This window comes from Girardinichthys multiradiatus, chromosome 22, assembly GCF_021462225.1.
Source record: "Girardinichthys multiradiatus isolate DD_20200921_A chromosome 22, DD_fGirMul_XY1, whole genome shotgun sequence".
NCBI lineage: Eukaryota > Metazoa > Chordata > Actinopteri > Cyprinodontiformes > Goodeidae > Girardinichthys > Girardinichthys multiradiatus.
This window is the reverse complement of record NC_061814.1, coordinates 17666213-17683159: the sequence shown is the minus strand read 5'-3', so window position 1 is coordinate 17683159 and position 16947 is coordinate 17666213. Positions and strand designations below refer to the sequence as shown.

Sequence of the window (16947 nt, the reverse complement as noted above, 5' to 3'; positions counted from 1 at the left end):
TCATCAGATTTAACATCCATCTCAAACGCATTATTTTGAACCCCTCTTAACTCAAATGCCACTGAATTCCTAATTCATCAAAAATAAAAATACACATCTAAATGCTATCTCCTAACTGTTAAACCTCAGCATCCAGTGACATTTAGCATCCTGCACATAATTTATGTAGTGATACAAATCAGAAGTGGCATTTAAATTAAATTATGCATTTCCTGCAAATAACAAATTATCCAACTCTAAACTTAATGTTATTTGAAAGACTTCAGTCTTGTTCCTTCCTCTTTTTGAAAATGTATAAATGGGGATGTCTAAGGAAAGCAAACTGAGACATCTGTTGGGGATGCTGAAACTATGTGACACAGAGGTGTTTCTCCACTGGAGATAAGTACTGACAGCAGATCCTGTACAGCTCAGAGCAGAAGAGCTGAAGGTCTAAAACACAGCTATTAAGCCTTGACCTTTATGTTTCACTTCTCTTCCCTATTCTGCTCTCTCTCGCTCAGCTGCTTAGGCATCCAGCTAATCTAAGTAAAGAGCCTCAAGAATGTATGTTTTTGTTGTGATTACACTGGCCTGCAGATAATAAAGATTGTCCCCTGAGTCATCTATCTCACATGGCATGAATATAACCAGTATAGTGACAGGTTATGCTTCATCTGTGGAACTATTTCGACTAGCGTTATGGGAGTAAAACATTGCCTGTGCAATAAAAGCATTTTCTTTACAATAAAGCAGAAGGTTTATAAAGAACAGAAAATGTCAATATCAATAATAAACAGTGAGAAATGAGTTGGGAACAAATATATCACAGCAATAAATGCACTGCCCCATAACGCACTAAACAGAGCTCTCACACAAACACATTAAATGAAATAATATGCCATCCAAGCTCCTTAAATCATACATTCTTTATTGCTGTGCAGCTCAATAAAGCAAATGAACAGAAAAATCCACCGAAATCCAATAGGAATGTTGGCATATGTGACTCTAATCAGAGGCTCAGATCCTCCAGGATGACTCAATATCATGCTAAATGTAGGAGCCCAAGGAGGAGAAGCATTGATACCAAGTTTATGATCACATGTTGCTAAATTCAAGATGACCTTTTTTACAACAATCAGCAGAAAAGACCAATCAATTTAAAATTAAAAAACTTGCTAATCATTAAACAGAAGAATATAGTGCAGGCTATACTGTAAGTCTACCTTTTACATCAGCTCATCATATATTTCAGAAGAAATGTTTTTACAAGAACGATGGTGCTTGTAAGACAATGTACAATCTCTGAGGCTATCACTCTAAAAGAAACTAAAATGTTTGTACCACTCCAAAAATTATAAAGGTTTAACAAACTAAGAAGTGAGGAATGATACTCTAATGTGCAAATAAAAATCAAATGTAGAACCGTATCTGGATCCACACAACAAAAACATAAGTTGGAACTTTTAAAAGAATGAAAAATACCACATGAACTCAAAATGAAAGGAAATAATGTCACTTTAGGCCAAAAAATGTTTTAATCAAACATCACAGTTCCCTTTAATATCTCACAATAAATATAAAAAATAAACAAAACCTTTTCTGTTTAGGCCTATGTTTAATATTAGTCTAAAATGTCAAAACAGAGATGTTTCAATTAAGTCTACTTCTTTGCTACGTTTGCTATTAATTTTGCGATCCTGTTGAATGTAACTGGCTAGCTTGATGTTTTAAACACTTTTTGTTACTATTGATGAAAGCTACCCTTTCCCCTTACACTCAGAGACTGGAAACAACCTAATCAGAAGTTTTGTTTTTGTATTTTTTGAAAAGGCTAAATTAAACAAAAAGATCACAGTCAGATATAGGTTTGGATTTTGACTAAGGCCACAAATAAATTCTCTTTGATATAAACCATTCCACTGCTAAGGACGCCAAACACTTCTATTTTGACATCATGAGCAACTTTTCTTTCAGATGTTTTCTGTGTCCCCCACATGGTTTGTGGCAAACTTTAAAAAAAGATTTTGTATGGCTTTCTCCCAACAATGGTTTTCCTTGCTCCAGAGGATGGTGTTTGCTCACTAATGTTCTCAACATATCTCTGAGGCCTTCACATATCAGTTTTATTTATACTCAGATTAAATTGCACACAGGTGGACTATTTATTCTATTAAATGAAGTGGTTTAATTAAGTGACTTCTAAAGGAAGTTGATTGCATTAGATTTTATTTAGAGGTATTAGAGTAAAGGGGTCTGAATAAAGATTGATGCAAAATCTTTAAGAATTTTTTATTGGTTTCAAAATGTTAAAAGCCATTTATATATACATATATTTTTCCCAAATTCACAATTATGTGCTACCCTTGTTGGTATAACACAAAGGAATCCCAATAAAATACTGTAGTTACATGGTAGTTACAGGGTAACAAAGTGTGAAAACATTAGAGGGGTATGAATACTTTTGCAAGGCTCTGAACATATTAAATCATTTTCTGTACCATAATCTACACCATTTCTAGGAATTTTGAGAAAGCTAAAGTTTGGCTCTACATCATTCTGTCCAAACACCCCAGCACTGCGAACGGATTAATTGAAAGGAATACTTCTGCAGCAACATCACTAAGCGGATTAAGGTACCATGTAGCCTTTGTACAGTTCAACGAAGAGTTTATGACATATTAAAACTACAGCTGGGTAATTAACAGGGCCTGGTAAATGACCTGATCATCCTCCCTGTGTGTAGAGCTAGTAGAAAGACATAAAAAGACAAACAAATCCATTAATGAGATGTACACAGCATTATTATTTTCGCTGGAACAATAATAGTGAAAGGGCAGCATTATATCAGATACGGAGCTCAGCGAGTAATGAGTTGTCCTAAACAGAGGATCAGATGGAGGAGATTATATTATGCATGCCAAAACCTTCAAATGAATCATTATTTCTGCATTTCTTTCCCTTACAAATTGATTGAGAAAGAGAACAGTAAAAAAAAAAGAAAAAATGAGGACTACACTCCAAGCTGCTCAAAGACTATTGGCTGCTAGGGGTCTAAAGGCCAGAAAAATGTTATCCTCCTTGACATTACCTTGGCAGGGGTCAGGAGAAATTTTCCATCACTGGTGGTGTGGCTTTAGAAGAGGACTCAGTGGGACAGAGGGCTCAACAATTCACTGCATGCTGTAGGTGCAGGAAGCAATTAACGGGGAAAAGGTGGAAATATTTTTCTACTTGTTTTACTGTTTTTTTTTAGATACAATGAAAACCTCCAAGAGCTTCAAGAAAATAATGTGGACAAAAAAATCCCTGCCACAAAGGTTATTTGTTAGTAGCTTGAAGGCCATTTGCACAGACACTTAAAGCCCCTGTGTAACGTATGTTAAGCAATTTGATTTGTTTCAACACGCCCCCACTCTCTTCTGCTATTTCTGGCTTCACAGGCTGATCATATAATGGCCTAACTGCAGGACTTTGGTCATGGGTGAACATCTATGCATATTTAAGGATCAGAAAGGAGGTTGTCCTTGAGTTTTGTTTTAGCACAAAAGGATTTTAACTTTTAGAAATACTTAATGCTGATCTCTTGGTAAGAGATGTTCAGTAATTGAAAAGAAAAGAAATAACCTTTGTTGTCCCTTAGTGTGGAAATTCAGGTATAACAGCAGCAAAGTGGCATGCAAATCAAAGCATTATATATGTTATAAAAAATATCATACTCACAAAATGTGTAACTGAGTAGGATGAAAATTTTACAACATGTGCATGTATATTTTTGCATGAAAAACACAACAATTTACAAAATTAACAAATAAAACGAATAACTGTGCAAATAACAGCAGCGATGTAAACACTGTTTGAAAAATTCATTTAAGATTTGACCAACAGAGTTTTAAATTTTGAGCTGGAATTAAGCAAATGCAGTCCAGATTCTTTCAGAGAAATCTGTAAAACAACCCTTTAGTTCAGCACCAAGATTTAAATTAGATGCTAATTTCATCGTTAGAAAGCTGCTGTGTTCATTATTTTGTTACTGCTTCTTGCTTGTGGTGAGGACTTTTTCAAAATGCTTATGAAGCCAAGTGTTGGGAGCCAGCACCTGAAGCAGTCCTTGTAGTATAGTGGCAGTTCTTATCTATGCCACACAACAGGTCAACTGAAGATCTACTTTCTGTATTACTTTAAAATTAGACTCTCCATCTTAGATACAACAGTTTGAAAGCACTAAAAGAACTAAACTTCAAGTAACCTAATAATAGCTCACACCTATTTTACCAGAAATAGTCAGGCAAACAGCAACTAGATAGAGAAATATAAACCATGGTTTATCGTTGCAAACTCTTGTGCTATAAAATCTTGTTACATCTCTACTCATATGCAAGATATATTTGTTGCCTTTTATTCATGGATTTTCAACCTTAAACCAACAAGGAGAAATGGAAATCAACATAATGGATCAAATGTTGTCAAATTTAGCTTTAAGTTAGATTTATGATGTGGTAATGTGACAACTTTAATAGGAATCACCTGGTTTGTGTGAAAATACAGTTATAACGTCTGTTTGTTATCTCCATAGATTAAACAAAGGAAATATGTGCTTTTATGACAGACTACTGGTGCTTAATGATCAGACTTCAATTGGCTTGTTTTGCTAAGATACATCAATACTGTATATAAAAACCTCTATTGAAAATGGGTAGGTGCTGGTGTGAAACTGACTGATAAAGCTGTCAATTACCAAAGAAGCTTGAAAGGAGCTCCCAATGGCCTAAAGACCTATTGATCATTACAATAAAAATTGCACTTGATTTTTTAAATGTCACAGTTTGAAAAATCAACAATCTGAAATAAAAACTATACATTATATGTTCCAGCAAGTACCATTAAAGAAGATAGCACACTCCTTTCACTTAAAAAGGTGTCTGATAGCTTCATTCCAACTGTTTCATTTTACAAAAGGTTTGGATTTGACAAGCTTGTATTTTCATCAATAAATACAGCAGATTACATTAGTTATCTGATTTCCATGCCACTTTTATGGATATTCTGCAAAACCACATTATCTTACTTCTAGTCATTTTTCCCAGATTATATAATTACATATAATCTAAAAGCAAAGCATTCTGGCGATTTTATCATTTCCACAACTGCCTTACATTCAGTAATTTCCTTTTTTCCTCATGACAGCATTGATAGCTGATGAGAAAACCATAACTCATATGACAGAATCAATACTCATAAGACCCACATTCCTCTGAGTTTCTGCTGGTGATGTTAAAATTGGCATCTTTGTTCTTTGCAGCTGGATAGAATGCATATAAATAGGGCCACGTATGCTAGTATGTGTGGTCAGAAGATACATTTAGCCAGCCTTGAGCTGTCATCTCAAAAAGATAAGAACATGGGCGAACTGAATAGGTTAGTGTTTTTGTGTGAATGGTATGACATCCTCATTAATACATGTTCTGCTATCACAAGGACAAAGCAAGCCGAGAAAGGGCAACGATGACGCTGCAATGACTCCTTGCAAATGTTCCTCACCGCCTAACTACTATTCTTTCTTTCATTCACTTATATTCATTATCTGTATTTGAGTATGTTTTTTTCTTTGACTTGTGTTCATAGTAGCGTGGAACGGTTCATTAAAAAAAACACCCCAAACTGTTCAGTAAGCTTTAACCAGTTTGAGGCATGTGGGCACTATTCTGTTCAATGCATTAGCAAAAAATAGCCTCACACCAGTGGAGAGCACAGTGTTGCAGCCATGTTGAGAATGGTGAGAGCTAAACACAAACAAGATGGAGTTAGTGGACTTTATGCTCCATATTTTGCTAAGATGGTAAAAAAGTAGAGGAACTAAATCATTTAAGTAAATAGTAAAGCTCTTGTCCCGTTGAAGATATAGTTTGCAGTGTAAATAAATTGTTGTCATGGTGACCCAACGTGCATATATCCCAGTGTACTGTTGTCCTTGCAGCATGCCACATTTTACCTTAACATGTGCAAGGAAAACAAGCTGTTTGGGCAAGCAGCAACAATTACAATATGTTGGCTCATCTCTAGACAATGTTACAGCTGTGTTTTTATAGGCACTCAGTGAAAAGGAGAAAATGGTGAGTGCCATACCTAAAAAATCACTTGACTTTAAAGTCTCGTCTTGACAGAGCTGGAGATGATCATTCATTCTTTAATATTTCCATGTTTCGATTATTATAACAGCAGTTTTACCCGTTTAAATAAGAGGGAACTTGACCAAATTGATTTAATGCACCTGTAAGACTTTTAAAGAACACAAGAAAGAGACACAGTGTAAAACCAAATTTAGTCGCTCTCTATTAATTGCCTTTACATTTCAGAATCCTATTCAAAATTTTTGTCTACACCGTTAAAAGTTCTCTGTGGTTCTGTCCCTGCTGACATTGGTGAGTTCTTTGATACAGGTCCTTCTCAAAAAATTAGCACATTGTGATAAAGTTAATTATTTTCTATAATGTAATGATGAAAATTTAACATTCATATATTTTAGATTCATTGCACACTAACTGAAATATTTCAGGTCCTTTATTGTCTTAATACTGATGATTTTGGCATACAGCTCATGAAAACCCAAAATTCCTATCTCACAAAATTAGCATATTTCATCCGACCAATAAAAGAAAAGTGTTTTAATACAAAAAACGTCAACCTTCAAATAATCATGTACAGTTATGCACTCAATACTTGGTCGGGAATCCTTTGGCAGAAATGACTGCTTCAATGCGGCGTGGCATGGAGGCAATCAGCCTGTGGCACTGCTGAGGTCTTATGGAGGCCCAGGATGCTTCGATAGCGGCCTTTAGCTCATCCAGAGTGTTGGGTCTTGAGTCTCTCAACGTTCTCTTCACAATATCCCACAGATTCTCTATGGGGTTCAGGTCAGGAGAGTTGGCAGGCCAATTGAGCACAGTGATACCATGGTCAGTAAACCATTTACCAGTGGTTTTGGCACTGTGAGCAGGTGCCAGGTCGTGCTGAAAAAGGAAATCTTCATCTCCATAAAGCTTTTCAGCAGATGGAAGCATGAAGTGCTCCAAAATCTCCTGATAGCTAGCTGCATTGACCCTGCCCTTGATAAAACACAGTGGACCAACACCAGCAGCTGACACGGCACCCCAGACCATCACTGACTGTGGGTACTTGACACTGGACTTCTGGCATTTTGGCATTTCCTTCTCCCCAGTCTTCCTCCAGACTCTGGCACCTTGATTTCCGAATGACATGCAGAATTTGCTTTCATCCGAAAAAAGTACTTTGGACCACTGAGCAACAGTCCAGTGCTGCTTCTCTGTAGCCCAGGTCTGGGGAATGCGGCACCTGTAGCCCATTTCCTGCACACGCCTGTGTACGGTGGCTCTGGATGTTTCTACTCCAGACTCAGTCCATTACTTCCGCAGGTCCCCCAAGGTCTGGAATCGGCCCTTCTCCACAATCTTCCTCAGGGTCCGGTCACCTCTTCTCGTTGTGCAGCGTTTTCTGCCACACTTTTTCCTTCCCACAGACTTCCCACTGAGGTGCCTTGATACAGCACTCTGGGAACAGCCTATTCGTTCAGAAATTTCTTTCTGTGTCTTACCCTCTTGCTTGAGGGTGTCAATAGTGGCCTTCTGGACAGCAGTCAGGTCGGCAGTCTTACCCATGATTGGGGTTTTGAGTGATGAACCAGGCTGGGAGTTTTAAAGGCCTCAAGAATCTTTTGCAGGTGTTTAGAGTTAACTCGTTGATTCAGATGATTAGATTCATAGCTCGTTTAGAGACCCTTTTAATGATATGCTAATTTTGTGAGATAGGAATTTTGGGTTTTCATGAGCTGTATGCCAAAATCATCCGTATTAAGACAATAAAAGACCTGAAATATTTCAGTTAGTGTGCAATGAATCTAAAATATATGAATGTTAAATTTTCATCATGACATTATGGAAAATAATGAACTTTATCACAATATGCTAATATTTTGAGAAGGACCTGTATATTCACTTGTAATCTGAGGTCATCTGGTCACAGGTTGCTAATGGTGCCATATATCAATTTTATGAACAGAAAGATGGATCTTTGAAGCTGCGATTGCAGAATGTGTTGCTTGCCTCTTTGTGATGCTATGAGTTTGCCTTGTCTTTTTTTAAAAAGAAAACAGCAAAATACCTTTTCGCTGTGATAGGTTAAATAATTAGTGATGGTATGATTTGCTCAATTCATTTTTTTAATTACATAAATCACTTGTTTTACCCCCCCTGTAATTGCAGTTTGTATTTTTAGCTCCTATGAAGTACTTTAGGGTATACAGTGCCTTATTCATAATGTTGAACCTTTTCACATTTTGTCAATTGTGATAGACTAACAAAAAGTAGATGTCAATTGTGAAGTAAAATGAACATAATACTTTGCAGAATCTTTTAGTCTGCTTCTAACATCTTCACACATCTGTAGACCAAAACTGTTACCCATTAAACTTCAAAAAGTAGTTCAAGCTCAGTCTGATTGGATGCAGACTCTTAGAACAGCATTTTCTTAAGCCTGTCCTCAGATTTATATTTGGATTTATGTCTGGACTTTGACTTTAACATATATTCTATGATGTAAACAAGAGGTGGTGCACTACACTCTTCACGGGTTGGTGTCCTTCATGTTTTGAATGTTTCCCTGGTTCAACACACCTAAAAAAATTCAAGTTTTTTTTTAACCAGGCCTCTGCAGAACTTGATGACACATTGGGGAAGTAATCCACCCATTAGAGCAGGGACACATGTATAATCATGCAAAAACACGCAGGGCACTGGCTCTTGAAACTAGAGCTGGAGACCCCCGATTTAAACCCTTCAGTTATAGCTCTGGCTGTATTTTTGGGTGACTGTGCTTCTGTAAGGTCTGCCACTGCCCCAGTTTCAAGTCTTGTGCAGCTTCTAACATGTACTTTTAGTATTGCCCTTAATTTAACTCCATTTGTCTTCCCATCAATAAATTTCCTCTAACCCTGAAGAAAAACTTGCCTATAGCACTATGCTGCCACCAACATGTTACACTAACAGATGGTATGTTCATAGTGTTGTGTTATTCTTCTTCAACGCATTGTGTTTTACACATAGTCTAAAAAGTTTAACCGTGGCTTAACTGACCAGAGCACCTTTTTTTTTCCACCAGTGTGCTGCGTCCCTTACATGGTTTGTGGTAAGACCTACCTCATGACTTCTCATGGCTTTCTTTGAACAATGTTTTTTATTGCTACTGATAGACAAAGTAAAGCTTTGTAGATTGCACAACTAATAATTGTTCTGTCAACTGATTCTTCCACCTGAGTTGTGGATCTCTGCAGCTCCTGTAGTTACCATGGGCCTCTTGATGAATGATACTAATGGAATGTTAACAAAAACAAAACAAAACAAAAAAAGGGGGAACCGAATGGAAGACCATAACGATGAAACCACGAACCGAACGGAACCATGGATTTTGTGAACCATTCCTAATTCATCTCTATTATTTGTCTCTTTGCTCCTCCAAGCCTTAATCTAATTTCCTCTTCTACTTCTGCAATATCATCCTCATTCTCCTCACTCTCCTACCCATCCCTAGCGTTCTCTTGTCCATCCTCTCCTTCTTTCTGCCTTCTTCATTCTCTGGCAAGGTCCTGACTACTACTCAGTGGGATGGCAGTGAACAAAAGAGCACAGCAAAAAGGTTAACTTATCCCCATTGTCACTCAACACTCTCCAGCCTGTCTTGCCTCTGTTGCAAGAATTTGAGACCACCCATCGATCCTCACATCATCGACTGCACATTATTCCCCACTTTCTCTAGGAACTGAAGCTCACCCACACACAGAAACACATACTCCTTTCCCCAAATCACTTGCTTCTGTGAATATTTGATTATCAGGGGCATAACTGTAAACAATAATTAAGCATGTTAAATGATATCCAATCAAGGCTGACAAAAGGAAGTTCAATCAGAGGATGGAAATGCAGAGTCATTTTCAAAAAGCAAACAACATTGACAAAAAGCATCATCATGAACTTCTCAAGATTGTGCACGGTGACTGTTGTGTTACAAAAAATGTCAGGAGAAACCCTTGTTGGTTAATTAGAATGAGCTATAAGTATTTTCTTGCATGTATAAAACTCCCTCCTTCATTACTGCTGAGTTAATTAATTTAAAAAAAACAAATTATTTGGTGGCCACTAAGTTTAATTGCCATGTGTTTGCTAGATAGATGAGTCAAGCCATGCATGTTTATAGGAGGTTTATTTCTGCAGTACGTTTGAATCTCTCTAGCTACACAGGCTAAAAATATTTTAGAGCTACAAAACCCTAGAATATAAAGCATTAAAAAAAATCACAATTGGCCTTTCAATTGTTTTTAAAGCAGACAAGTAATTATAAAATTATATTTTATGGCAGCAAAAAGAGCATTTGGAGCTCCACCTCTCTAAAACAGGAAGGTGCCACTATATACGGAACTGCCTCATTGTGTATTGCTGTAAACAGAAAACAAGCCACTCAGAAAAAGGACAGAGTGAGCACTTAATTTTCTAAAAAAAAACGTCCATGCTCAGATAACATTTGTGCTTTTATGAAAATAAATAGTTGATGAGGACAGTTATCCTCACCTACTACAGATAGTCGGAAACACTTTTTTTCAGGATTATAAAACAACTGAATTCTTGGCTCCAAGAAAAGGGACAGCCAAGAACTTTTAATTTAATTTTATTGTATTTTATTTTACCTTTATTTACACAAGTTGTTTCAATGAGATCCAAGATCTCATTTACAAGAAAAACCTGTTTGAAAAAAAAAAAAAAACAGTTACACAGTAAAAATACATAAAATTTAAAAATTCAACTCAAATTCAATAAGCAAAGAAAAATATAAGTTTTTTAGGAAGATGTCTCAGATGAATCAAAATAGATAGTTTCACATCCTGCCGTAGAGTGTTCCAAGTTGATGGGGCAGAGTAGGAAAATATTTCCAAGTTCTGATCGTACTACCGGACCATGGTAGAAGTCCTGAGAGCTAAATAAGGCGATAAGTATACCTTTATAGAAGCAAATATACTAATGCATGAGTCTATAGATTGATAACAATGGCCAGTTCACTCAAGAATATAAAGTAGAGTGATGAGTGAGAGACCTAACGCCATCTAACTGTAATGCCCCATGATAGACAACATCCAACCTATGCAGAGAAATGGCAGGTGCATTCATATAAACAACATCACAGTAATCTAACAGAAGTAGGAAAGTCATTAAAACAAGATGCTTCCTTGCACTACAAAAGCAAGATACATTTCTGAAGTAAACCCCTAGTTTGATCTACAATTTGTTTACAGTATGTTCAATATGTGAATTCAATGAAAGGTTATTGTAATTCCTATGCCAAGGTACTTGTAAGTTTAAACAAACTCTATTGGTGTACCTGTCATTGTTTGCTTAATACAACAACTGTTAAACATAGGCCTAGCATAGGCAGCAGCCAGTCCATTAAGGGGACTGTGAGTGGTTCCAAGTTACTGGTCTCGGACAGCTTTTTTCCAAAACTCCTCCTTCTCACCGGAAAAACTGGAACATAACTTCCCACTTTACAAGGACCACCTGAAAAAGAACACTAGATATCTCTGACAGAATTTAACACCAGAACTAAATGACAGTGGGATACTCATAGCAAAGGCCAAGACATATTATCAGTTTCTGTGCCTATCAGGAGTGCTGTGAATAGCAATGAGTCATCAAGGCTCTTGTGAAACAGGGGACAAAATAACAGACTCTTTAAGGAAGTATAGGGGACATAAACAGCTTTTGAAGGTCCCTGGGAGCCTATTAAACTCTTAATGATTCATTTTAGTGGAAGATTTTTTAATTACTGTTTTGCAGTCAACAGGACCAGCTTTAATGTTTGAGAAAGATGACCTTGGCAGTACCTGATAAAAAAATATAATATTTTTTGTGTGATACGTGTGGGTGTACACCATCCAGCAGTATGTGGAAACAAATGAGACAGATAAAATATCTCCAGCAAAAATGTAAAAAAAAAGGAAAAGCAGAGTGATTGTGGAAGTGACTTAGTCAGCAACACTCATTATTCAAAGAGGCAGAGCAAGCCAGCAATGCTTCTCTCTTTTTCAGTAGCATGGTGCTGAAGCAACATTTGATCATCTTCAAATGTTTGGTTTTTTTGGTCCTCAAGTTATCTTTCTGTTGCTGTGCTCTAACTCAATGCTTCCACCTAGCTTTTCAACCACAGAAGACACCTTGCTTAGGCAACACTGCATGCAAACATTCTTCAAACACGTAGAGACCCTTAGATCATCATGTTCTGCATCCCCACGATCCCTTAATTTTTTTCTGTGGTCTAATATGATCAGATGTTACACTTTCAACAATAAAATAACGGACTTGATGTTTGATTCCCACAAGACCACTTTTTTGAGATGCCCCAAGACATAAGTCACCAAGATCATTTAAAAACAATGTTACTAGGAGGTCAGGATGGGGTTTTTACCTTCCTGCACAGCCTGGAATGGGTTGTTGGGCTCGATAAGTTTTACAGAGTGGGTGATTTTCTCACTCTGCAGAATGTCGTCATTTAGACTCAGGTCTGAGATGGCAAGTTGGAAAATCTCATTGTCTTTGACGGCATTTTCCTCAAATATGGCACCTGTTGATGGGAAACAAGGAGTTATGTGAAAAGATATTTAAAAGACATTACATGTTGGAACTGGACATTGCAACAAGAAGACCCACACTTGTTACACATAACATTAAGACCACTGACAAGTATGGTAAATAACACATATCTCTTCATGATTGCACCTGCTAGAGGGTAATATATCAGGCAGGAAGTAAGCATTGCTTCCTCGAAGTGGATGTGCTAGAAGCAGGAAAAATGGGAAAATATAGCGATTTAAATCAGTATGACAGGTGTGACATTTTGATTGCTAATCAACTCGATTAGAGCATCTTAACCAGCTCTTGTGGGATACTCCTTGTCTACAGTGGTCAGTCTATATCAAACAAGATACAAAAAAAGAATAGTGGTGAACCGGCAACAGGGTCAGGGCTAAGGCTCATTGATGTACTTAGGGCCAAACAGATGAGCTACTGTAGCTCACACTGCTAAAGAACTTCTTGCTGGTTCTGATAGAAAGGTTTCAGAAAACACTGTGCATCACAGTTGTGGTTCATGGGACTGCAGAAAGCTCAGGGTGCCCAGACTTAAAGGATCTACTGTTAATTTTGGCACCAGACACCACAGCACACATTCAGCAATCTAGTGGGATCCATGCCTCAACAGGTCAGGGCTACAAAGTGTAATGCTGGTTTATCAAAAACCTGTTGATGCCATGTATCATTGTGCTTGAAATATATTTACCTCACAAAACGTTCAGATCTCTCGTTCAATCTGGCTTCATCTCAGTCATCTACTTGTGTCGACTGCAATGTTTGATGCACTGAGTTTATTATCCACAGCAGCCAATATTCATTAGATCAATTGCACACCACCAACTGAGAATTTTAGGCCTGCATGCATGAGGCACAATGCTGCTAAACTGCCTCTGCACCTCCTCTGTTTATTAAAATGGCATCAGCTGCGATTGAAGGCACACATATATCACTATAGGGAGAAAAAGGGATTCAGGAAATATAATTGGGGTACCCTATAACGTTATGCGAAGCATCAGCCAATATCATCTGGATTGAGTCCCGCTGCTGTATTAAGTCAGTGACTGAGCACCTGCTGCTTGCCAGACTGTTGCAGTAAACTGTGAGCAGCAGCAGCAGCAGCAACAGCAGCGACGGGAAGAAAATCTGATCAGAGTGACATTGACATTTTTATCTGAGATTACAAGGCCGGTCGCTATGATCTGATCTGGAAACGGGGGACCTGCTGAAATTTAATGCAAATAATTTGTTTGGATAAAAAAACAACGCCTAATGCGATGTCTGAAGATATTCTGTTTGAACACTTTTTGATAAAGGATGTCTCAATCTCTGCATACCCCTGGTTTGAAGTTTGAGTACAAAGAGGCTCTATGCCCTTTTGCATCTCTAAAACTCCACTGACGTCCCTCTCCTCTTGGTCTTGCTCTCTCTCTCTCTATGTGTGTGTGTGTGTGTGTGTGTGTGTTATTTGACATTGCAGTCACGTTTGTGTGAAAGTTGAAGCTTGTCGGTTGCACAAGATGTAACCGACTCTAAAAAAAATCACAAAAGGAAGAAGAAATGCCTGAGTATGTTGGATTATGGACATCTCTTCAAAGCTTTAATTAAAACGCGCCTCTCTGCTCACTGTAATCCGTGTTTTGAATGCAGGCGGAGCGCAATTTATGGGGCCGAATGTGTTTATGGCTTTTGATCGCAAGCCAGAGCGAATGCAGGGATTATACCAGAAATACCTGCAGAAAAAAATAGATCACTCAGTACATAATAGTGGGCAGCAGTAAGAAAGTAGCTATGATTAGATGTTAGACGCATTGCCATTTTGAGAAAACAACTTTTTAACTGGTTTCATAGACTTAAAGACAGGAGAAATCTGAATAGACTATTTATCCCGCCCTCTCACTCAAACCCGATGTGTTGGCTGAGCTTTCATTCCCTTTACAGCGATCTCTAATAGCATTCTGTTTATCGTGCGCTTACCAATATGAATGATTGAATCCGCATTGGCTGGATTGCAGTGCAAAATCCAAAAGGAAAAGCAGATCAGCAGCAACTCCATCTCGATATTTCAGCGAGGCGGCTCATCCAAGCTTGACTCGACTGTCCTGCACTGTCCAAAGGGAGCGCCCAAAGAAAGATATACAACCGGTAAATATGAAATCCACGACCCTCTTCCTTTCAGACCAGACAGGTGTTAAATTAAAAAAATGCTTTCCTTCGAAGTTTTTTCTTTTGTTTCGTTCTTTATCTAAACCAGCACAGTCAAGCCAACCGCATGAAGGTGAGCTCAAAAAGGACGAGGAGGAACCGATGGGGACCCGAGGTATAGGACTGAGACAGGTAAAGCCCGACAACAGAGAGACCCGGCGCACCTCTCTCTCACTCCCGTTTTTCTCTCCCTGCGCTCCAGCATCTAAAGCCTGGCAAGCAGCTGAAAAAAAAAAAAACACAGAGGAGGAACACCCCTCTAACTACACACGGAGAGATGTTCATATACACACCAAGGAGAGGGAGAAAATAAAAAAAACACGCTCTTCAGTCCTGTCCCAATCACGTGATTGCGGAGACTTCACGAATCTGCCGCGGTCCCGACGAGCCGGGTGAGAAATGATTTGGACTCGCCGGAGAAAGACGCGCAGAGAGCCGATTCTCAAAAACACGAGCCGGAGGTTGTGGCAGCCAGACAGCGAAAAAACAGACGAGATTTCTCACTGCAGAGGCGTAAGCAGATGACACTAATGAAGCAAAAGTGGACGAAACAGTTCACTTTCAGAGAAGTTTGTTTTTTCGGGTGAGACGTGAGGCGAGCGAAGTGGAGCGGCGGAACGCAGATGATGTGGCGGGTAAAAAGAGATTTCCATGCCGCGATCCATCCTGTGAGATAGCTGATGGATGAGGAGCATACGTGACACAAGCCAAAACGCCGGTACACCGTCGAACAGCCTGTAGGAGTTACCGGAGTACCTTTAAGCAAAAGGGAACACAGATATATTTGGTTAAAACTCTTCTTTTAATGGATTGCTCAAAATTCACGCGGTTCCCGGGATCATGGTGTTTGTACATCACTTGTTTGCAAATCCGTACCTGGGCACCACTTAGCACCACCAATACACCTCTGTTCTGCGTGTTCAGTTGCTCAGAAGAGGAAGAAGTCGGAGTTTCTCGATGGGCATAATCTTACAATTAAAGGATATTTCTCGTGGATGTCATAAACAACGGAAATATCTCTTAATTGTTTGGTTAAGTTTATCGTAGGCACAGAGCAGAAACGTTTAGTACCACGAGCTGGACAGCGCCTTCAATGCTATAAGTGAAATAAAAAAAATGCCAACAGCTGGAACTTTGGGGGTCCAAACGTGCCACAATTCAATAAATGAATAAACTTATTATTTCAACATGTCATTATTAAAATACAATTGAAATAAATACGTTTAAGAGCACATGTGTTTATTTGAATATGTTGATAATTTAATACATACACAATTAAATATGACCTTTTCAATACACATTCACGAATCCTGCGCTATTTATTTGAGGTATTTGCAGAGTTCTTGTTCTCTGAAATGTAAGTGGGACAATGTGCCACAGTTTTCAGCCATAATGTAGTAATACTGGTAAAAAATGGGTTGATCAACGGTAGATACATGGGACTGGCCATAGTGCCATGTTAACTGTTTGTAAAGGTTTGATCCAGAACAGCTCTGGGAATAAAGATTGACTCATACCAAAGTCCTTGTCGTGTTGCTCAAATTGAATAGATTGAATAGACATTGTAAGCCCAACCTTTTTGCCAATATGAGTTCTATTTAGTAAACCCAAATGGCCCTATACATGAAGTATGTTGTGAACCCAGGTCCACTTAGTATCCATCTAGCCTAAGCAAAATCCATATGGGGTCCTACTTACACATGCTGACTAGGGTCTACTAATATTTGGCCTGAAAGGGACTGGATGTGCAGGTTAACAAATCAGATGTTGGGGTCTATATGACAGGCCAGGTTCGACGATTTTATGGAGAACTTCTATCAAGTGCCAAAGCTGCCAGAGTGTAGTAAATAAATAAATCCTGAAACAATCAAGTATGCATACCATAATAATAACAAAACTGGAAATAAACAAAATAAAAAAATGAATCCATACATTGTTTAAACATGTCAATATTTGATTAAATATATAATTAAATGTTTATTTATTGTCAAATGGTAATTATTTTAGTAGTAATATTATTTCAAGGTTCAAAATAATTTTAACTTTCATCTGTTTGGTTAATCTGCACAGAACACCA

General features: G+C 38.1%; 1 protein-coding gene across 3 annotated transcripts in view; it reads right to left on the bottom strand.

Annotated features, from left to right (window-relative positions):
• The window catches only part of grid1a (glutamate receptor, ionotropic, delta 1a), a 377320-nt gene extending 361017 nt beyond the window's left edge, over positions 1-16303 (bottom strand). For 2 of the 3 annotated variants that reach the window (XM_047351891.1, XM_047351888.1), the window contains exons 1-2: positions 14643-16276; positions 12505-12660 (exon numbers count right to left, since the gene is read on the bottom strand). In XM_047351891.1, coding sequence (XP_047207847.1) covers positions 12505-12660; positions 14643-14721 — 235 coding nt within the window. In that variant the 5' untranslated portion in view covers positions 14722-16276. Of the gene's footprint in view, positions 1-12504; positions 12661-14642 lie in introns of all 3 variants that reach the window. The other variant, XM_047351890.1, reaches the window with a different exon arrangement.
• Positions 16304-16947: the final 644 nt, after the last annotated feature.